Below are 24,772 nucleotides of genomic sequence, written 5' to 3'. Positions count from 1 at the left end.
AAACCATAGCCTTGACTAGATGAACCTTTGTTGGCAAAGTAATGTCTCTGCTTTTTAATATGCTGTCTAGGTTGGTCATAACTTTTCTTCCAAGGAGTAAGTGTTTTTTAATTTCATGGCTACAATCACCATCTGCAGTGATTTGGGAGCCCAAAAAAATAAAGTCTGACACTGTTTCCACTATTTCCCCATCTATTTACCATGAAGTGATGGGATGGGATGCCATGATCTTAGTTTTCTGAATGCTGGGTTTTAAACCAACTTTTTCACTCTCCTCTTTCACTTTCATCAAGAGGCTCTTTAGTTCTTCTTCACTTTCTGCCATAAGGGTGGTATCATCTACATATCTGAAATTATTGATGTTTCTCCCGGCCATCTTGATTCCAGCCTGTGCTTCATCTAGCCTAGCGTTTCTCATGATGTACTCTGCATATAAAAGTTAAATAAGCAGGGTGACAATGTACAGCCTTGATATACTCCTTTTCCTATTTAGAACCAGTCTGTTGTTCCATGTCCAGCTCTAACTGTTGCTTCCTGACTTGCATACAGGTTTCTCAGGAGGTAGGTCAGGTGGTCTGGTATTCCCTCCTCTGGGTACCTATCTCTAATCTCCCCAGAGTCTGACAAGGCTACCTATGGCAGCACATTTAGTGGCCATCCAAATAATTCAGGAGTATCCCCTCATCTCAAAACCTTAACACTGTCACACAAAGATCCTTTATCCAAATAAGGTAACATTCACAGGTTGCAGAGATTTGACATGGATAACTTTGGGAAGCCGTTTTTCAGACTATCACAAAAGAAACCAAATTAAAAGAAGAGAGAGTGCAAGTTGAAGAAAAGTGAAGTTTACTATTTGAATTCAGCAAAATTCAAAAGATTTAAAAGAAATAAAAGCATTTTTAAAAAATTAGTCTATTGTAAGAGTTGGAAAATTTTTTAAGCAAGTCAAATTGGGCTACAAGTGTTGGTTCTAATAGCGATTACTGAGTTGTGACTGGTTTTGTTCTCACTTCCAGTGATTTCAGTACCAAGCTATAAGAAATTCAAATCTGAGCAGAGGGCTTCTCTGGTGGCTCAGATAGTAAAGAACTTGCCTGCAATGTGGAAGACACAACTGCTTTGATTCCTGGGTCAGGAAGATCCCGTGCAGAGGGCATGGCAACCCACTCCAGGATTCTTGGCTGGAAAATCCCAGGGACAGAGGAGCCGAGAGGGCTATGGTCCATGGGGTCACAAGGAGTCATACAAGACAAAGCTACAAGCACTTTCACATTCAAGGTACAGGAAACAAGCATATATCATTAAGAAAAACTCCTAATAATTAGCAGAAAAGCAACGACAGCACTGTCAAATGTCCAAATAAGTAAGGCAGCAGTTCAGACTTCATTAAGATACTAATAAGAAAGAGTCTTTGTAAAAAAAAAAAAAAAAATTCCCTCCATTATTTTACTTTATCACTGCCAATGACCAACCTCCTTTTTTCTTCCTTAACGTACAAAAACAGAAAACTGTGCTGACAACTAAACTAGAAATCAGTGCTATAAAACAACAATAGTAAATCTTTTCAATAGATACAAATAGGACGCAACTCTGAAAGATCAAGCAAAGCTGTAAGCTTTCTTAGATTTTTCATCTCCCCTCTGGAAAAAAGAACAATAAGAAACCAGAATTAAGTTTGCTCTGAACTATGTAGTATCTGAGAATATGAATAACCTGACAAATGAACAAACCCCACAAGACAACACTGTTTTAACTGAATGTCTAATGAAAATTTGCACTTCCAATAAAATTTCTTCAAAAATACGCAATTACTATCAAAAAGAACGCACTATGCATTCAATATCTAGGACAACGGCATGCACTTGTATACTCCAAATGTAAAAGCACACTGTGCAAAGTCAGACGTCAGGAGAATGTGAGAACAGACTCAGGTTTAGGCAGCTTGGTTTTCTGGTAGAATATCCAGAAAATGACAACATATATGTAACAGATACATCAAATATCTGAATACTACTTATACGGTAGCAGAGAAATAAGCATAAACTAAAATAAAATACATATTAGAGACCTTGAAAATAAGGCAGTGGAGTTTGAATTTGGTAAGTCAGTACACTACAACCTCTCTTGGAAAGGAATTACAAAGAAACTCTTGTAGGAAACGGAGAAGGCAATGGCAACCCCACTCCAGTACTCTTGCCTGGAAAATCCCATGGACGGAGGAGCCTGGTAGGCTGCAGTCCATGGGGTCATGAAGAGTCGGACACGACTGAGCGACTTCCCTTTCACTTTTCACTTTCATGCATTGAAGAAGGAAATGGCAACCCACTCCCGCGTTCTTGCCTGGAGAATCCCAGGGACAGGGGAGCCTGGTGGGCTGCCGTCTATGGGGTTGCACAGAGTCGGACACGACTGAAGCGACTTAGCAGCAGCAGCAGCTTGTAGGAAAATAAATTTCTTGGTGCATAACTGAAAGAGGTAAAAATCAACAGAAAGGGAAAAGGCCATTTCTCTAACTCAGGATAAGTTAGATCAGAATCTGTGATTCTCTATGGAGACCTTTTTCAAATGATACCTCCTGTTATGCCTGCCTGTCTCCCCCAATTATGACAGGACTCAAGGTGAGAATAATCACAATGAGCAAACTGTTAATGATGATATAACTGGTCAGGGGAAAAAAAAAAACGTTGATAATCAGTGACCTCAGTTAATTGTTATAAAAGTATTTCTCAACTATGGTAACACAGGAGGTGTGTTGAAAGTAATGCAGTATATATAAAAAGCACTAAGATGTACAAAAGACATCTTTAAGAAAATCATTCAAGTTCTAATCCCTGGAAAGACATCCATGTTAGTTGTATTCAGGCATACTTAGCTGACTTCCAAAAGACACCAATGCTATAGCGAGCACAAGGAAACAGTGAGATCACCTGTGGGAGCCCACAGAAAATATGAACGCTAACCACTAACATGTCTACATGAAAACAGCCAAAACCTGCAAATTGATGGGCTTTCTCATAGCTCTAAAATTCTCTCGTGTGAAATGAAAATGGGTTAGACTGGGCATATGATCACAGAAAGAACAGAAAATAATGAGCGAGATAACTGCAGAAAATAATGGTGGACTGAAGCAAATATCTGAAAGATCTAGTATCATGAAAAGAAAACAAAAGGCACTGAGAGCACTGAACAATGAGAGAGGAGTTTATGAGCTGTTAAAACACTTAGATTCAGAATCGAATAACTGCAATTTACAACCGACTGTGTTCAATGGACTGTTCTACATACTTTTACATACACTGTCTAATGTAATCTTTATTACACCCATTTCACTCATAAGAAACTGATTCTCAAGCAAGTGACGTAATTTGCCCATGGTTACAGAGTTAATAAGTGGTAGAGGGAAAAACATTATTCAAAATCTATCATCACAGCATTTTCCTGGGCCCAGCTGTTCCTAAGATTCTTTCTAAAGCCTCTTTTCCTTTTTCCTATTGTTACCCATGATGCAGACAACAGGCACCTCTACAAAGTCCACCTCTAGCAACTGAGCAAGTAACTACTCGAAAAATAGCCCTCGGGGTTCTGATTCTTGCCTACTTCATGCCTGAATTAAAGTCCAAACTTTAGATTTTGTTAAAACTCCATACATGCTTCTGGGAGTTCATATTATAAACTGGCAGCTTGACTAAAAACAGTTGCCTATCTAAAAGGTGCATAATGGATGAAATTATATAGGCAACTACTAATATAGAATAATTGTCCCTTAATAATATTATATTCTAACTGTACTAAGAAACTATTCTATCTCAGAGTTAACTGAGCTGAATAGTATAAACACTTTAGGGCTTCCCTGGTAGCTCAGTGGTAAAGAATCACCTGCCAATGCAGGAGACGCAGCTTTGATCCCTCATCCAAGAAGATCCCACGTGTGGCAGAGAAACTAAGCCTGTGTGCCACAACTCCTGAGCCTGGGCTTAGAGCCTAGGAGCCGCAACTATGGAGCCCCCATACTACAACTGCTGAAGCCCTCTCGCCCTGGAGCCTGAGCTTCACAAGGAGAGAAGCCATCACAATGAGAAGCCGATGCTTCCCAACTACAGAGTAGCCCCTACTCCCGACAGCTAGAGGAGAGCCCACGCAGCAACAAAGATCAAGCACAAACAAACAAACAAAAAAAACTCTTTTAAAGTATGTAAATATACATAAAAACTAAAATTGAAAAAAAAATTTTAATAGTATACATACTTTAAAAGTGACAGCAAAACTTAAATCTAGGTTTAAGAACTCTAATTACTCTGATTAAAAACATATTTATGATCAAACATATGGTATGATAATACAGCTGAGCCTTCACAAAGTTATCAGTTTGGTACTAAAACAAAGGCAATCTAAAACTTTATGCTGTTAATCTAGCCTTTTTGTAACACTTTAACTTCAACAGATTAATTTGTAGTAATAGGAAAAAAAAGAAATAAGCAATCAGCAGTAAAAACTGAGAAACAGAAACCAAGCTGTAATGATAACTGTATTAAAACCAAAGGAAAATACTAGGCTTAGGATATTTCCATCTATACATTCCCCTTTTCTTCTAACTCTGCTTAATCCCAAATTTAAAAGACCAGTTGTAAAACGGCGGGGTGCCAAATTAAAGCACACTTTATTTTCAGATGTCTCCATACTCATAGGCTGACTTCCTGTCAGGAAGAGTTCCATTTCACTGAATACCCCAATCAGCAGGGAACTTGCAGAATTAAGTGCCAGTTGATATTACTTTATTTTGCATTTACCACCCCTGAGAATAATGTTCAAAGATCCCGTTATATAGTCAGCATGGTATCATCCTTCTGACTAGACTGCCAAGCCACGGGGTGTACTGCCAGTTCCACAAAATTTACCTTAAAAGGTGGTGCTTTCTAAACCCTAGTGTGCTAGTGAATCAACAGGATGCCTGTATTTCAGAATAAATCCTGCATCTAGAACTAAATCATACTGCTCCATGGTTACAAAACACTTTAATGCTGCAAAAGTCTGTAACCAGACTCAAATAAAGATCAATTAATATTCACTAATTCATCAACTTAAAATTTTTATTTTTTTAAGTGAAATGCAATAATTTAGTCTGATTTATTACATTTTTAATGTTTTACTGTTTTTTAAAGACAAATGATTTCACCTTATTAAAACAAGTCATAAAAATCTGAATCAAGGAAAACTACAATTTTCTTTACCATATTAGCATAAAGTATAGTTATTAAGCTGGCTTCAAATACTTGACAACTGTTGTAAACTGTCAAGTAAACGACTAAAAATCGTTCGTTATGATTTTTCATGATTGGTTAATATAGCTTCAATCTTAAATTATCCTCTCCAACTCCCACAGACTTCTTATGCTTCAAAGGTCACCAGTCTCTTTTCATGAGGTCAACCATTTCTGTCGCACACAAAATTAATCCTGAGCATTCTAATACAGCACACCTATGTTCACAGTATTTGTACATTATAAGGATAAAGCATTCACAGCAGCTCTCAGACAAAAGTAGGTGATTGTCTGGAAGCCTACTTTTTTGATCCCAGTGTTAATTATCGTCATACTGATTCTCACACATTCCCAATAAAAATGCTACAAGCACTGACAAAAAATCAGAGACAATCAATTTACAGTCATTAATTTTCTATAAATATACTTTAGGGTGAGGAAAAAAAGCATCTAATATAAAAGGAGGGTAACATGAAAAAGCTGAAATATTAAATTACACTGATCCTAGTTGGACTGTTAGGGGAAGCACACTGACTGAAACTGCCCACCCTGGTCATGCCTTTTAGTAACCACTGGCATGAGTTGTTTTATGACAAGAGATCCTGGTAAGGAATACGGAACTAATAAGCCACCACCACCAAGAAGAGTCCAGGAAAGGTCAAAAGGAGACACCACGTGTGCGTGTCCGTCCACTTCCCAGAATCCCTCTCGCTAGCATCCATCTTGGCTGAGCGATGCGAGCGCCACCAGGAAAGACTCTGAATTAGAATGATTGGCCAAAAATAACCCGGAAATTAATCCCATTACCATAAAACCCAAGACTGCGAGCCATGCGGCAGAGCAGTTCTCCTGGGTTCCCTTACCCTACTGCTCTCCACCCGGGTGCCCTTTCCCAATAAAATCTCTTGCTTTGTCACCACATGTGTCTTCTCAGACAATTCATTTCCAAGTGTTAGACAAGAACCCAGTTTCGGGCCCTGGAAGGGGTCCCCCTTCCTGCAACAGGACCATACTACATATAAACTGGTCTTAAAGAATCCAATGGCTCTTAAAGTCTTATTAAATTTGGAAAAAGGATGGCTGACTATAAAGAAAATAGAATAATTTATTGACAGCATACAAAATATAAATGTAAACATTTAATACATTTTGCAAATTTGTTGCCATGCAAGCATTTTCAGCAATCTTTCTACTAAGATACAGATTTGTCTTTTTAAGAAACCTTGAGGTACAACAAGATGTTATCATATTTGGGTAAACATCATTTTTAAGAGCCAGAGGTTCACAGTTGTCATATTCTCTTTGTTAGCAGAAGTGGTAGTCTCTGAAATGAATGCTGGGTTATTTGAATCTAGTGAATTAAAAGTGATAGAAATAATTCTACAGAAAGAAAACCTACATGCACAAATGGATTTCTTCATAAAAGGTCATCAGTTGAGACTATTTTAACAGGTCCTTTCATGACTCTTTTAATCAATCTCTTTGAGACCCAAAGCTGATCAGGCAAAGGGATTTAATATGCATCATTTTCTTACTTTAAAACATTTAAGTAAGTATAAGGTAAGAGTTCAGGATTAGGATTTGAAGCCCATACATAAGAGCTAAGATGTTTTGCAGATTAAAGTAAAATTTAATAGTGGAATGCTGGTAGCTCAAATTCACCCAGGTATATTTAGGAACATTCATTAAATTAATAGATGGGAGACAAATTTGCTCTTTTTCTGATATGGACTGAAGAACTCTATCTTTGACATGTACAGAAATTTTGGCATTAGAACAAATGAAAATCTTTCTCTGCATATGTGACATAATAACAATACTCATTTAATATGTGGGTTTTTGCTTTTATAATAAATCAGAATAAAAATAATTCCAAATCCTATTAACTCTTATTTTTCTTTAATTCTTTGCTCAGATGCCTCCAACATTGTGTTATAAGTTGTGAATATGTCAATTTAGAGAACTCCATCTGAGTTTACAGAGACAAGTGCTATAGAAGAGTTAAAATTTATGGACACAAGAGCTGTTCTCATAGTTGTTGTACTGTATTATAAACTTGTTTTTTTATTAGATTGAAAACTCCTTGAAGTCAGGAAACCATTTCTTATTGTCCATTTTGTGTATTTTGTTTATTAATGTCAAAATTATAATAAAATCATTTAATGATATTTTTGAATAAATCAGTATATTTACCTATTTAAGTAACGTTTCCTTTAAAAATCACAAGTTTTCGATTCATTAGAAAGTATTTTAGTTAAGGAACAGATACCATCCTACTTAGTACTTTTTCTTTTTTTTTTTTTAATTTTATTTTTTAAATTTTATTTTATTTTTAAACTTTACATAATTGTATTACTTTTGCCAAATATCAAAATGAATCCACCACAGGTATACATGTGTTCCCCATCCTGAACCCTCCTCCCTCCTCCCTCCCCATACCATCCCTCTGGGGATGGATAAATGGATGACCATGAAGAATAACAGCCACTGTATAATTCAGCTGTGTAACTACAAACTTTGACTAAAATTTCATTCTACTAAAAATTGTTAAGAGTTTATTGCTAAAATTTTACTTATTTATTTAACAAATACTGAAATTTTCTTTCATCAGACACTATCATACACCATTTACATATATATTAATTTCATTTTATTTGGACCTCTTGCACTTCATTTAGTGAATAGCAAAGTTCAGTTCTACAAATGGGTCAATAATAATGTATGTAATATCCCATTAATATAAAATATATTCTGACCCTGGATTCTGGCATTTATGTTAAACAGTTAAACATGATTACAGAGCATAAATTATCACAATAGTGACTAAATGTAAAATGTCAATGTAATGTAAGTTACTCAACCAATGTAGGAAATAGCTATATAATCAATTGATGTCAAAATATTTGAATTTATCCTTAACCTTAGGATTAGCTTTACATAAATATTATAAAAATACACGCAGGTGCATGTAAAAATAAACACACAACAAATACACACTGGGATACTTCTGGTTAGACTTGAGTTGTTCTAAAAAGAATATGAACTCTTAATATAATTAGCTCTGAACATTTACCTCTTCAGAAACAATATATAAATAAAGCCCAAATTACCTACAAAGGATAGAGAACAAGTAATTGAGATAATTCTTCTGAATGAAGTAAAAATACTCAATGTTTCATGAAAAAAAAAAAAAAAACACAGCTGTACTTTTGCAAATCTACTGATTTTCTATAATTACTGTGATTGGAGAAGCAGACAAAATCAGAAGAAAAATATGAAAAATGAAGCATTTCCTATGAAAAATGAAGCATTTCCTATATTATTCTCTGTTTCAATGCTGACATTTATCCTAAATTATATTTCACAAAAATATTCCACGTCCACTATGGCCAAAAAAGGATTCTGTGATCAAATATGCTAATATTATTCCCATACAAAATCAACACACTTTATTATATACATATTTTATGCATACACAAACACACATACATACATACATGTATTGACTAAAGGCCTTGAGGGGCTCCTCCAGTAAGATCCTAATTAAATTTAAACCAACATTTTCCAAGCTTATTTTTACCACTCTGCTTTTCTCACAGAACGTCCATCATCATCTAACAGTACACACTAGGGTTTACTATACTGTAAATTTCGGATAATGAGAACTGATCAAACAACCACCTAGCAATCACAAGTCCAAAAAGGAACATTATATAGGTTCAGAAAAGAGTACAGGAAATGCTTTAAGAACTTTGCTGTCTATTGATGCTCATGAAATTATAAAAAAAACACAGATGGAACCAGGAAAAAATTTTTGGACTGGAAGGCAAAGGAACCTGAAATGATTTACTCATGGAGAGAAATAAAAGTAGAGTTAGATTAAATAGGGATTAACAAATAGATTTTTTTATGTTCCATTCCTATTCCACTCCTTACCCCTATGATTTGCTTCTATTTCTCTTAAACTCCTGATAAAACTTCCATGTTGTATTACAATTATTTGTCTCTCTTACTAGATTAACAGGTGGGACCTGTCTTACAAGCATTCAGTACATGTCTGCTGAATAAAAAAAGAAATACCACAAGCAGGCATATCCAGGATTCAGGGCAGATAAACTGACACAAAGTTCTGCATAAGAGAGAGCATTTGAACTGAGCCTGACTGACAGTGCATCACCTCATGATACTGCTGCATAAAAGCTCTATGCCATGAGATTTCCGTACAGCTTTAAAAAAAAAAAAAAAATGCACGCTTGGCATCCCACTCCAGTACTCTTGCCTGGAAAATCCCATGGACGGAGGAGCCTGGTAGGCTGCAGTCCATGGGGTCACGAAGAGTCAGACACGACTAAGCGACTTCACTTTCACTTTTCACTTTCATGCATTGGAGAAGGAAATGGCAACCCACTTCAGTGTTCTTGCCTGGAGAATCCCAGGGACAGGGGAGGCTGGTGAGCTGCCGTCTATGGGGTAGCACAGGGTCGGACACGACTGAAGCGACTTACTAGCAGCATCAGCAGCAAGGAAGTTAAGACACTTATAGTTCCAATGAGCAACTTAAACTCAAAGTTCCTATTTTGTGCTTATCATAAAAGATAATCCTCTGTTTTACTGATTCAATTATTTCTTTTTAAAAACCATACCATTAAAGCTTTCCAAAAAACCATTAATATTTTCTTAATATTAGATACTGAGTTTTAGTTTAAAAGGTTGAATTGTACCCTAAATACAGCACACTCTTGAGAAACTAAGCCCCACAATTAAAAGAAGTAAATCTCCATATATATTAACTTCTACAATAAGAAAAATCCATGCACAGTAACAGAAATCAAATCAGTAGCAACTTGAGGTGAAAAGGATAGGGATTAACCACAAAGGCTCAGGGAACCTTCTGAAATGAAACGGTTGTTACATGTTTGGGTAAACTCCAGGCGTTGTGATGGACAGGGAGGCCTGGCGTGCTGCAGTGCATGGGGTCGCAAAGAGTCGGACACGACAGAGCAACTGAACTGAACTGAACGTGGTTGTGTACATACCAAAATGCATTAAACTGTACACTTAAAATACTGTAAAATATTACATATACTGTGTATTAATTATGCTTCAGTAAAGCTGATCTTTTGAAAACAAGTAAATGTGATGAAGGTAAAAGAAAATGAAAAAAAGTAGGACTCTATAAATGAACATGACACCATAATATACAAAAGTATGAGAATATATCATAATGAAAAAGACAGAAAGGTCAAATCCCAAAACACAGTGATTTAGGATCAGTGTTGAGGGTGTGAGCGTGCTCAGTTGTGCCCAACTCTTTGCAACCCTATGGACATACTGTAGCCTGCCAAGCTCCCATGTCCATGGGCTTCTTCACGGGATACTGAAGAGGCGGGTATTTCCTACCTCCTCTGGAGGAGGAAAAGTGCCATTTCCTTCTCCAGAGGACCTTCCCAACCCAAGATCAAGCCCACGACTCCTGCAAGGGCAGGCAGATTCTTTACCACTTGAGCCACCTGGGAAGCTCATGATCACTGCCACCATTCATTTATTAATTACACAATTATATAAATATTTAGCTGAAGAGTAATTATGCTGAAAGTTGGAAATACAGAAGACAAAAACACAGTGCTGCTTTAAGAAACATAAAAGCCTAACAGGACAGAAATAAAAATCCTAGGCAACTTAAAGAATGAAATTACTATAAGGTGGGTCAGTGATTGCTCTGGATGTATACCTTAAGTTTACAGTTGTGGGGAAGAGATGAGTTAACGAAAGCTTTCCAGAAGACACTGCAGTTTAGCTGGGAGCTGAATCATTTACTCATAATGATTCACTCCATAAATATTCACTGAGCCGCTATCATGTGACAGGACAGCTGGGAACTAGGTGCGCTTCACAGTTTACCTAGGAAACTAGATACAGGGAACAGTTTACCTGGTACACTAGCCATATGTACTCAGGTTCACAGGAAGCCAGAGTACAGAGAGGGAGACTAGCAATAAAAAAGCAGCAAATTAGCACACGTGTGCTGAGAACCCACAGCATGATGAGTGCCAAGATGACGTAAAAAGATATCAACTCTAGATATGATGATCTGAGAAGAGGATAATGAAGATGAGTTCAGACTGATAAGAAGAAACCTACAATTAGAGTCACTAAATTTGAAGGAGGGAAATTTTAGGGAAAGGAAAAAACTACTGCCGAGACACAGAATTAGGATGGCCCATTTGGGTATCTTTAAATAGTAGAATTGATGCTTTTCAACTGTGGTGTTGGACAAGACTCCTGAGAGTCCCTTGGACTGCAAGGAGATCCAACCAGTCCATTCTGAAGGAGATCAGCCCTGGGATTTTTTGGAAGGAATGATGCTAAAGCTGAAACTCCAGTACTTTGGCCACCTCATGCGAAGAGTTTACTCACTGGAAAAGACTCTCATGCTGGGAGGGATTGGGGGCAGGAGGAGAAGGGGACGACAGAGGATGAGATGGCTGGATGGCATCACCGACTCGATGGACATGAGTTTTAGTGAACTCCAGGAGTTGGGATGGACAGGGAGGCTTGGCGTGCTGCGGTTCATGGGGTCGCAAAGGGTCGGACTCGACTGAGCGACTGAACTGAACTGAAATAGTTCACATAGCTTGAGAACAGATATAAGAACAAAGTGATAAGAAATGAGGTCCAAACAGTGAGAGGCCTGAGAGTGAAAGATGTCTCTGTGCCATGGTATAGAGCTAGTTTGCTGTTGCCCCCCGCCCCACCCTCGGCTTGGTTTTCTTTTGAATTATCTACTTTACTCAAAATACTCATCACCATAAAAAGGAAAAGTTCATGAAATAAAAAAGATCAAGAACAACAACATTAATATCATATATTTAAGGGAATAAACTCAAAAGGGAGAAGAAAACTAGAATCACAGAAAAGAAATTATAGGAGAGTGATGAAAAAGAGAAATGTTTTACTATGAAGAATCAGGAAAATTTTCAAACATAAAACAGACAGTAAAGAATCATATGAGTGGTGATGACTGGTTCTTATTATGAGTATTATAATTTTAAAATCAATAATTCAGATATAGGAAGAAACAAATCAAAAGTGACCAAACCTTTTACTGATACCTCCATACAGAAGAAACATTTCCCAAAATACCAACAACCTACACATTCTAATGAAAAAAATGTATTAAAGAAAAATCAGGCTAATGCTATATTTTAAACTAACTTTTACTGCTAATTAATTACTCAGATAGGATGTCAGGCCAGACTACCTGGTACTTCTAGTTTTTCTATATACTCTATGCATTTCTGATAAATGGGAAAAGAATAGATGACCTGGCAGAAGGCTCAGACAATAATTTGTGATTTACAGGACATGAATGCAGCTACCATAAGATTTATCTGACAGCCCTCTCCGATAGTGGACTGTTGAGTATCCGATGGAATGATTTCTAGTCTAGAAAGTCTACTACTGAGTAGCCATACACATTATTTATTTATTAGATGTTTTGGGTTGAAACCATTTTTAAATGATGCACTTCACAATGCAGAGTCATAAATTTAGCTTTAAACCCAAGAAGGGAGGTAGTGTTATTGGAATGTATGTCAGACTGAATTAGGATGAGCAACACAACGCTTTTATAAAGTGGCCTTGAATGCAATGTCAATTCTTTCAAAAATGATATTAATGTCAAATGAGCAGGATACAAACACTTTACACAATGCTGGAAAATATTACTTGAAACATTTATTTAATATTTTCTTTAAATTCATAGAGATTTTTATATGGTTTGTATACATAAACAATAAATATTAGGCAAAAATAAGTTACATGTTTCTGAAAAACTGAATCTGAAATACAATTAAGAACTTGTTTGAAAAAAAAAAGAACTTGTTCGATTTTCTTCTGTGCATCAGAGAGTATACAGCTTCCTGAAGAGTGTATACACACTTATTTTAAAGAAGATTTAAATTAAGCTTTGGAGTTACATAGTTCCTGAATGATTTTATATGAGATTGAACACAGGAATAAACCTAATTTAATAAACCATAAGTGTGTGTGTATGTGTATGTATATATATATATACACACACAAACACACACAACTTAATGGAAAAATAATATGCTGAATAATTTGAGAAAGATTTCCAAATCTAAATAATAATAACATTTTGCCTTAAAATGCTAAAACTTAAATGGGATAAAATATGAAATGGAGCCTAATCAACCTCTTAATGAATGAATGGATACTGAAAAACATATCCTAGTTGAAGCTTTAACAAAATATACAATGATCTGTTTGGTTTGAAAGACAGCAAACCAAATGTGGTCATTTCCTCATTTCTTAAATTTAGGCTCTAAATTCTCTTTTGTAATAAAATATGGCAGATTTAAACACCTTGTTAAGAAGATTACAGAAAGAAAATAAGTTTTGAATGGTTTCAAGAAAAATAATCAGAAGATGGCTGACTGTCATGAAATTAACATCAACTAATTTGTAAAGTTTTAAATCAAATTTGCAGATGCTAAGTTCATAAGCATATCCCATTATTTATGTGATTAAAAAGGAGTTTTTGACCTGATCTTTCGATCTTTGGCACTCAATCCTCTCCATCTCTTCCTAAAAAATTGATTAAAATTTTCGCAAGAGGCTAGCTTTTCACGTCCCACCCCATCTCAGACTAAAAAAAATTATCAATCAAACTCAAGCCATCCCCACCCAATATCTGCAAAATGTCGACTTCAAATTCAATTTCATATCTCTAAAGCTTTCATGTAGAAAAAGACAGTTCACTTCTTAACAAAATAAATCACTTTTGCGATTGCCAATCTGACCTCTTTGAATTAGGAAAATTCAAAGTGAAAAATGTAATTATCACCCCAGAACAATCTGTATACATCTGGAGCTAATTCTGGCTTCATTTTTCACATCATTTTTCACACTATGCTCCATCTTATAGAGATGCAATGGAACTTTTGAAGAAGTTGTAAAAAAATGTTAAGAACTTCAAATAAACCAATAATGTGTTTTATTCAAACAAAACTTTGCGACTGACTTTTGCAACTTACTCTAAGTGATCTGCATATCCCATTTGATCAGAATAGTATTAAACAGCACCATGACATAGATGACAAATAGGTATATTATAACATGTCATTCTTTACCTTTCCAGCTTCTAACATTCAACTGTGTAATATATATTTGAAATAATTTCATGTATGAAGAATATATTCACATTTTCTAAACTAGAAAGTAAAACTTCATTATCAAACTCTACCTATGAAACAATATCACACCACAAACAACAAATTCATACTCCTGGGAAGATACATATAAAACTGGAAGCAAATGCTTCTTAAAGTAAGTATAATTTCATGTCAACGTAAGAATGGCATATGGTAATTTCCATTTAAGAAATAAACAACCAATTATTTCAAATCAGATTAGTCAATGGAAGTTTTATCCAGTCAGCTTTTAAAGAAATGGAGTTTTTTAAAGGAGATAATTAAATTAAAAACATGATTCTCACTAAATCTAAGAATAATAAGCCCACTACAAACATAACTACTCTTTACAAGTTCATTATAAAAATCTATTAGATGCAATCTCTAGAAGTAATTGTTCTTATTGCATTTTATTGACAATGCATAGTATTGATTTTTCACACCTTCTATGATTCTTTAATTTGTATTCATGAAATGTCCATCAGCACAGTCTAAATAAATTTGGCAATATAGGCACTAAAATGAATAAATCGATGCAAAGAAACATTAATTTTGCATTATCCTTATTCGTCAGGCAAGTAAACCAGAGGAGTTGTAAATGAAGGTCAAAGGTTTTGAAATGGGTCAGAACCCTTGACCTCTAGACCAATACTCTTCCTATTAATAAAGGCTATTTTAAAGTTTTAAGTAGGGGAATTTACTACCTGCAAGATATCATTTTTAAAAGACTACAAAGAAAACTCTCAATAAAAAGCATTCATCTATTTAACTGCTAAACAGAGGGGGGGAAAAAAATCACAGGATACATGATTTTTATGTAAGTTTTTTTTTTTTTTAATCATTAGAGTTTACCACATGAGGTGTAAGGTTTCTGAACAATGAAAGCAACCTTGCTTTTAGGAATTTACTCTCTACGTCTTATTATGATGGCTGCCATATTTTTGTTGATGTTTTCCCAAATCTACTGTGTATGTCAAAAATAATTAGCAATGACAAGAATTCAAAATTATTTATCACTCATTTTATAACCTCTGCACAAAAGGGAAGTAAACCCATTATTCCCAGGGGAGTCAGAGTGGCACTCTACAAGGTATAGAAATAAATCTGTTTCTATAACCTTAATACACAAAGCAAAGAAATTTTGACATCTAAAAATCATTTGATCTGAGCATTTTTAAATGTGGCTTGAAAAACCTCTGTTTCTCACTTACCTATACAATTCCTCTCAGCACATACTTCAAATTATCTCTTAGTAACAAACACAAGAAGTAATCCTTTTGCAATACAAAAAAATTATTTTAAAACTGCAAACTCAAAACTCAATTATAGAAAAAACTTCTAATCAACAATTTTAACTTTTTTGCAAAATGAATTCATTTGAGAATTTACTTAATTCAGCATTTATTCTTGTCACTCACCTGAGAACACAGTAGCATAACCAACTCCACAACTGAACTACTAGACTTCATGCAAACCAGACCTATATTAAAGAGAATTTGTTTTTAATTTTATAAAAAACAAACGAGGGATTATTTCTTACACATCTTTGCCCAAATTGGTTTTTAAAATAAAATTTAACATATTGCTAAGAACCAAACCTATACATATTTAATGAGTAAACAAAACATTCTGTGATTACTTTAAATTTGGCATCAAAAACACCACAATCTTTTGTAGCCAGTTTCATTTCGGCTTTCAAGTAACTAAAACATTTATTACCACTTCATATACAATGACACTGCACAATACTCATGGAAATGTGCACCACATATGCCGTATTGACTAATATCATCTAAATTTTGTTTTGGAGAGAGCTGATTGTTATACATGCAGAGAAGGGAAATGGCTCCCTGACCTTTGCTTTCTCCACCACACTCTCTCCCTTCAACCCTCCAGCTATCAATCAAGTTTCCATTTTGTTTCATGGCAGCAGACATCCCAAACACTCTTATTAGTACCTTGACCTGTGACCTCACTCTAAACCTTAACAGAAATGCAGGCCATTGTCTGTTATACACTCTTGATTTTTTTTTAATAAATAAATTCACGTACATTTTCTCATTTATGTTTCAAGTTCACCAAAACTATCTCAGGAAGGAACTTTATATACTTAATATATATCTAAACAATTCTTTAGTTCTGATTAATAATAAGATTAGTCCAAAAAACATTTTACAACCAATATCTTATAAAAGCAATGTCAACAAATAAAAGCACTAAATAACTGTATCATGCTAGTAATAACTAGAAAAATTATAATTTTTTATTCTATATTTTTCTAAGCAAACATAAGTTTAAGTTCAAATTAATTTAAGTATAACAACTGAAATAATTCCCATGGCCCTTACGCACACCACACAATTACCTTATTTCTATCTAACCAAGTTCTTATGGGCATCCTATTCCATCCTACTCCCCTTGTTTAATCTTTTCGCTCTGTGGTTCCTTCTCCTTCCTACTTTTAGTCATAATGCCTCATGTCTGCTGATGGCACATGCTGGCACTCTGTAGCCTTACAAGCAGCATTCAAGTTCAACAGGTTGTTCACTCCCTTCACTTTTTAGAAAAGGCAGACACATTTTTCTCCACATCTGAAAAAATGTGTAAATGTGTAACACAGAGATGATGGTAATAGTTAGCTACAGAATATCTACATGTTGCATTAAACAAGCAAGACATTTAACTAGACTAAACTGTAGTTTCTATAGAGCTGAGATGAGCATATGCCCTCAGGCTAATGCCAAGGCCAAAACGAAAGGCACAGCAATACTCTTATTACTGGTGTAGTCTTTATTGGTCTGAAAACCTGTCACTTTTCAGAAAACATGAAAGGAAGTTTCATATATTTCAACTTCAAAAGCCACTACTTTCAGCAAGTAAATTTAGGTCTTTCTACAATTAGGTCATTATTCCTTACTGCTCTGTCCTAGAGGAACCAGATTTCCTACCAACTTTCCTTTCATTGCAAAGCATTTGGGCCCTGATCTAGCTCAGCCTTTGATAGCCACTAAAACAGTGAACCATAATGATTAAAAGGAACTTGGGTCATCCAAAGTTAGAACGATTTACAGGTTGTTTTGTCTCTCTACAGCGTATGGTAGGATATATACTTTCAAAAAATTACTTATTTCAGTTTTATTGCTCAATAAGATTAGAAAACCAGAAGCAGTGTAATACAACTACATATCAGTGGAGTTGAATATTCAAAGATAGTTAAGCTGTCAAACAATATTTCATAATTTGATTAGAACAATTCATGTGTTTTTTGGAGTGAGGTTTTCTGGATTCTAAAGGACAGGCAGGGGGCCAGAGTGGATGGGGTGTTAAATTTTAAATGAGAAATGGCTTCAGAAGACAAAAGAGCATTTACATTTGACCTTCAATAACTTAAATGCCCAAAGGGGATCAATACCGCAAACACAAATATAAAACCATGGGAGTAAATAAATAGGAAATCATCTCAATAAGGGACTTGGTTTCAGATTGCAAAACTTAATCATATCTCTTTCTGATCTGAATTTTTACCTTTCTGTGACACTGGCTGCATGGATGAAAAGGCAAGAAATGACTTATAAAGCAGCAAATCTGTCTTCAGATTTACATTCAGACTCCAAGAATTATCCAAAGGAAGGCCTTCAAACAGCCCTTAGGTGAAGTTGTAAGTTGCTGCAGAAGTTAGCAATTTTCACTTTATACAGACAAATTCTACTACTGCCCCAATTAGCAGAAGGTGAACAAGGTACTGTAGGTTCAGAGATCTGACCAGACTCATAATCTGACCCTAGGGTTCAGTGTGCCTGGTTTTGTTTTTGACTTTTCACTGATAAGGAATTGTAGTCTCTTCAAAAGAAGACAAATTAAGAATACCAAAGCCAAGAGTTTTATACTCTTTGGGTGTTTCATGACCAAAGACCACTGCAGTTTCTCCACCTCTATTACCACTGTTTTCCTTACTAACTCAGAAACATTAAATGAATTATCAGATATTAAGCTATCAGTATCTGAACCCACTGAGATATCTAAACTCTCATGTATACCATGAAAAACAGGTATGACCATTTGCCATCTGGAATGTAAGAACCCAGTTTTTTCCTTTATTTATCTTAAGTCACTTTAATCTACACAAATATAAAGGAATGGCATAAACATTACTAGAAGTTTTAATAATAATTTCAGCAAAAAATCAGGTTTTCCCCGTTTTCCAGGTTTTGAAAGTACTTGCCTATAATTTGGATACAATTAACTGTTCCCCATGAATCTGTAAACATGATATTCATCTTATAAATATTAATTCTAAATTTCAAATAAACTTCTAATAGATGCAACTTTATTATTAATTCTGGTCCTTTTTTCCCCTGCATTTAAGTAATATGTTTTATCTTTTGTTTCCTCTGGCCCTCCTTTTTGAACTAACACTGTCAAATGCAATAGTCTAGGAAGGTTGACACTCCGGTACTCTTTTGCCTGGAAAATCCCATGGACGGAGGAGCCTGGTGGGCTGCAGTCCATGGGGTCACTGAGGGTCGGACACGACTGAAGCGACTTAGCAGCAGCAGCAGCAGGAAAGGTTGACAACCCACTCCAGTACTCTTGCCTGGAAAATCCCATGGACAGAGGAGCCTGGTGGGCTGCAGTCCATGGGGTCACTGAGGGTCAGACACGACTGAAGCGACTTAGCAGCAGCAGCAGCAGCAGCAGGAAGGCTGAATTTTGCAAGGTCACTTTCTCTCCTCTCGAATTCCAAAATATTTTCATCTTTAGATTATGAACGCCATTTAGAATGATCAATCAATTGAATTTTTTCACTTCTACGTGAATGTTTCCTTCTGATCATCCTTGTGTACAAACCTACTTCAGTAGCCATTCACTTAGAAATTGCACCAAGCAAGCTGCAGTGCACAATCAACAATGCATGAACACTGTCACAGGCCTTTTTAGCAAAATGAGATAATCCACGTTTTTGTCACAAAACATCGTATGGATTTTGCAGAATTAAACTGTTCCTGTTGAATGACATGATGCTGAGAAAATCAATTTCCTTTTTGTCCACAGAAATATACTGTGTACTAATGAAGTATTGAGTTTGATAAAAATTATGAATACTGTTCCCTAGCTCTTCAAATTCAGCTACAGATGGTCCAGTACTTATAAAATGTCTTCTATCAATTTTTTTTCTCCTCACCATTATGGACAGAAAACAGAAAATTCTGACTTAACTAACTATATTCAGTGAAAGCTAAAAATAAGATACAAAGCTGGTATCCACAGACTTCTTTTATACCAATATTTCTCAATAATTTTTGAAGAGCCTAAATAGCATTTCATACCATTTTTTCTTAATTGTGACCCCATGAAATTTTAATCCTAAAAATAAACTATACAGATGTACTGTGAAAGTGAAAGTCACTCAGTCCTGTCCACTCTTTGCAACCCCATGGACAACAGTCCATGGAATTCACCAAGCCAGAATACTGGAGTGGGTAGCCTTTCCCTACTCCAGGGGATCTTCCCAATCAGGGATCAAACCCAGGTCTCCCACAATGCAGGTGGCCTCTTTACCAGCTGAGCCACAGGGGAAGCCCCAGATGTACTGTAGATACCTAAGATATTTTGGCCATCCCTAAATACCAGCTTTTAATCCAATTGAGAAAACAAGTTTATATCTTCTTAAAACACAATGCAATACTTTGGCAACATAGTAAGAAAACAGAGAATGATCCAAGATTTGGTTTCCTAGTTCACCCTGATGCTGGGAGCAGTTCTAATATTCTTGGTTTTTTATTGTTTTAGTCCTTAGCATAATTAGAAATAACTGATGAGTAACGATAATTAGCAAAATGTTTTAACATACAGGAAAATTAAGATCACAAAAAGCTCATAATGAATCTTAGATTTATAAAAAGTGCCGAATGAAATCATTTAAGGTAACTGTCAGATAGAACAAACTTTATTTACAAGTAATCATCTTTTTGTTTTCGGAAGACATCTTTAAAAACAATAAAAGTAATAAACATCAATTCTTACAAAGGGTTATAACTACTTGAAAAAGGGGGTTAATACTACTAAAATTGAGCCAATCAGAAAATATGTGACTCTAGGCATGATATAACATGAATTATCACATCTAATTAAACTTCAAGCCATCAGAAAACACATAGACTAGATAAACTGTTAAATGACATCAGCAAGAATAGCCACAGAGTCCCAAAATATGTTAACATCCTACAGAACCACCAACCCTATTTCTTCAACAAGTCAATAACATGAAAACCAAGGAATACTGGGAAACTATTTGACATTAGCATGGATTTAAGAGACATATCAAATGAAAAAAATGACTTTTTTGGATCTTAACTGGAAGAAAATCAATTATATAAAAATATCTTTTTAAATAAAGATGAACATGGGCTGAGTATTAAAGGACATTATAGAATTACTATTAATATTATTAGGTATAAGAGAAGCAATTACGATTATGTGAGAAAGTATCTTTTTTACATGAATTATTAATTATTTAGAGGTGAAATTACATGATGTCTGTGGTTGTTTTAAAGACTAAAGGAAAACAAAATGAGGTGGATTTAACAGTTATGGCAAAACAAAGACGGTCTGGGTAGTCAGCAGTAGTAACTTTATAAATATTGCAACTCATATTTTGTAAATATTTTAAATGTTTATTAAAAATTATTAATCAAAATAATTTAAAAATTTTAAAGTAATAAGGTTTCAAGTACCTGGTCACACAGCTAGTGACCAACAGGGACTGAAGGCGCCTGCCTTTTTTTTTTTTTTTAATGGCTGCACCACGCAGCATGTGGGATCTTACTTCTCCAACCCGGGATCAAACTCTGCAGTGGAAGCATGGAGTCTTAACTGCTGGACCACCAGAGATATCCCTTCTACTGAATTTTTTAGTTCAAAACTTTTTCAACAGAATTATGCTTCAATAACCTCTCCCTCAAAACTTTTCTGTTTTACAGTGCATAAAACTACCACCCAAAGGATTCCTCACAACTTAAAATCTATTTGCTATATAAAACTCTTACATCTATTCGTTATTTTTATGAACACAACCCAGTGAGTAGGCAATGATCAAGTTTTTTATAGATGATCAAAAGCACATCATCTTCCTTTTTATCATATTATCAGAATTTATCAATAACAAGTTGATTCTAAATTAAATTTTGTTCAAGGATCTAGAATTGTCAAGTTTAATACTTCTGAGTATCTTAGACGGAGAAGGCTATGGCACCCCACTCCAGTACTCCTGCCTGGAAAATCCCTTGGATGGAGGTGCCTGGTAGGCCGCAGTCCATGGGGTCGCTACAAGTCGGATACAACTGAGCGACTTCACTTTCACTTTTCACTTTCATATATTGGAGGAGGAAATGGCAACCCACTCCAGTATTCTTGCCTGGAGAATCCCAGGGACGGGGGAGCCTGGTGGGCTCCCGTCTATGGGGTTACACAGAGTCGGACACGACTGAAGTGACTTAGCATAGCATAGCATAGCATAGTATCTAAGAAGATCCTATTGTGCTGGGTCTATTATAAAATTCAAAGATCAACTAAATAGCAAAAATGTATTGCTATATTGAAAGGCTATAATTAATACATTCATTTTAGCATTATAAAATGAAATATAATTAACAAGTTGTCATATCACTTTAATAGAATAAAAGTTTGATATATGAAGCATAAATTAGGGTGAATTCCTTCAATGTATCAATTCACTTCCTTTCAAATTTTATTACTTCATTAGGTCAAACAGTCCTTGGCTAAATAATTATATCCTTCATCAGATAGAATAAATTTCTATCCCAAATTTGGTTCAATGTTTCTAAAATTTGAACTTTTTTCCCACATAAATTCAATGCTACTCCTTGACTATATAGAAATGATATCAATCATCACCAACTCAATACATATTTACAGCACGGATGATGATGAAATTATTACATTAGCTAATGACTATTTCTTATAGATAGATGTTTTAACAGCCAAATAAAGTGCTGATATCCCATAGTTAACACTCAGATAAGGATATCTTGAACTGTTAAACTATCTATAACTTTCATTATCATTATATCCTTATTACTATAAAAAGAGGGGTTTTTTTTTTTCACAAGTTTTAAGAAATTCCATAGATAACCTAGTAACTGATTGCCCAACAAAAAGTCATGATAACTAAAGCTGTAAGTTGATATTTAAAGATAGTAGAGTACAGATAATTGTGCTTTCCCATGATTCAGCTTTACAAGAATATATGTCTTATCCATAAAACATCAAACCTGGATACAGACAAGCCAGATTTAGTGAACGCATACTACAAACACTTTTGAATGAAAAGATTAATTTGACATTATCATTGATGAAGGTCCTCTAGCTTCTTCTTTATAAAATGTTAGTTATGGGAATGAAGATGAGTGTTTTGAAGTCAGTCTGTTAAGCTCAAATAATAAATCTAATTGTTTGAAAAGTTGATCTCTATTGATCTGATTTCTACTGTCTGAGAAATTCACAGTAAGTCAACTTTCACTTGGTTGAGTTAACTTCTTGAATATTAGAAAACACTTAATCTGACAAGCGCTTCATGCTTTAAAAAGAGAAAAGAAAAGCCCCAATACCTCGCCATCCATTCCAAAAATGGACAGTTTCCAATCTGCACAGCAATTTACTTCTCCACACTATCTAGTTTGACAAGATATCTATCTAGAAAAGATCAAGTAATCTAGGTATGATACAAGCAAGATAGAGAAAATACTACTGCTTTTTCTCCTTATTCGTAAAACAGAACTCCACTAGTAAAGACTAAAAATGCATTCCTCAATTTCATAACATGTGGCAATACACTGTTTTTTATATACATCTCAAATTCAGGTAAAATCTCAGGAAAAATACACCACTTATTGCTGTTAACATTAGTCTAATTCTCAATTTTCATGGTTAATTTTAATGTATTAAACATTTCTTACTTTTTGCATTCAATACGTTTTCTTTTATTGTTCCCCAAAACACACAGTAAGAAACCTGCTGAATACAAATCTCATTCAAATCAGTGATTAAAAAAACCTTGAACAGATTAGAATACCAGCCATGCCATAATCTTTAAAAGATGGTACAGACTCCATGAGAAGCCTTGTCAAAGGCCAAAAACATTAAAACCTCATGATTCTTTTATTATTCATTTCAGTTTTAAACCCTGAAATTTAAATACATACATGAAGAAAGGAAAACGACTTACTTGTTCCTTCTATAAGCAGTTCCTGTCCATGGCTACCCAAAAGTGTCCGAGAAAGAAAAGGTGCAAAATCTACAAATATCTCTCGCAGAAGAGGAGCTGCCTTTTCCAAAGCATGTTCGAGCCTCTCTGTAATGCTAATGGAAAGATGTTATTAATTATTGTTGATTAATTTTTAAAGTGAGTTTCCGTAAAAATGTAAAATTACGTGAAAAACTGAAAATCATCTAATGACTCATTACTGCTATGTACATCATTCCTCTGCCTGGAGTATCCATTTTTATCCTATTGCACATTGCCACCCCTAGTCCACACAAACAACCTGGAGAACAACCATTCCAAACATCAGCTCTTATTAGAAGTCTTCACTGGCTAGTAGAGAGCGCTTGATTTTGGCCCCATGATAACCAAAAAAACATTTTTATCAAAATTTAACAACCTTCTATCAGATTTTCTATTGACCATGACCATGCATATATACATGCATTCATATTCACATGTGTTCATACATAAATAAATAGTTGCCAATGCGAGGCAAATTCAAGTTTTGCTTTTTGCAACTTTATGGAAAATTTTTAATCAAATTTTTATCAAATTTTATCAATCTTTTATCTAATTTTCTATTGACCGTGACTATGCATATATATAGACAGACAGAAAGATACATATCCACACACATACACATACATACATAGTTGCCAACGTGAGGCAAATTGAACTTTGGCTTTTTGGAACTCTCTAGAAATTTTTTTTTCAATATTTTCAATCTGCACTTGGTTGGATCCATATCCAACTATATACATATATACATATTTAATGAGTTAAATGACCAATCTAGACAGCATATTAAAAAGGAGAGACATTACTTTCTCAACAAAGGTCCATCTAGTCAAGGCTATGGTTTTTCCAGTAGTCATGTACGGATGTGAGAGTTGGACTATAAAGAAAGCTGAGCGCCAAAGAATTGATGCTTTTGAACTATGGTGTTGGAAAAGACTCTTGAGAGTCCCTTGGACTGCAAGGAGATCCAACCAGTCCATCCTAAAGGAGATCAGT

At 35.0% G+C, this 24,772-nt stretch overlaps 1 protein-coding gene across 5 annotated transcripts in view; it reads right to left on the bottom strand.

The window, feature by feature from the left end:
- Positions 1–24,772, bottom strand: part of LRBA (LPS-responsive vesicle trafficking, beach and anchor containing) — a 758,995-nt gene that overhangs the window by 516,475 nt on the left and 217,748 nt on the right. For all 5 annotated transcript variants that reach the window (XM_010840761.1, XM_010840760.1, XM_010840763.1 and 2 more), the window contains exons 33-34: positions 23,720–23,853; positions 15,894–15,955 (exon numbers count right to left, since the gene is read on the bottom strand). In XM_010840761.1, the coding sequence (XP_010839063.1) occupies positions 15,894–15,955; positions 23,720–23,853 (196 nt within the window). The remainder of the gene's footprint in view (positions 1–15,893; positions 15,956–23,719; positions 23,854–24,772) is intronic.

The sequence above is a fragment of the Bison bison genome, unplaced genomic scaffold (genome assembly GCF_000754665.1).
Source record: "Bison bison bison isolate TAMUID 2011002044 unplaced genomic scaffold, Bison_UMD1.0 scf7180017864146, whole genome shotgun sequence".
Taxonomy (NCBI): Eukaryota; Metazoa; Chordata; class Mammalia; order Artiodactyla; family Bovidae; genus Bison; species Bison bison.
This window is presented reverse-complemented; position numbering and strand designations above follow the sequence as displayed.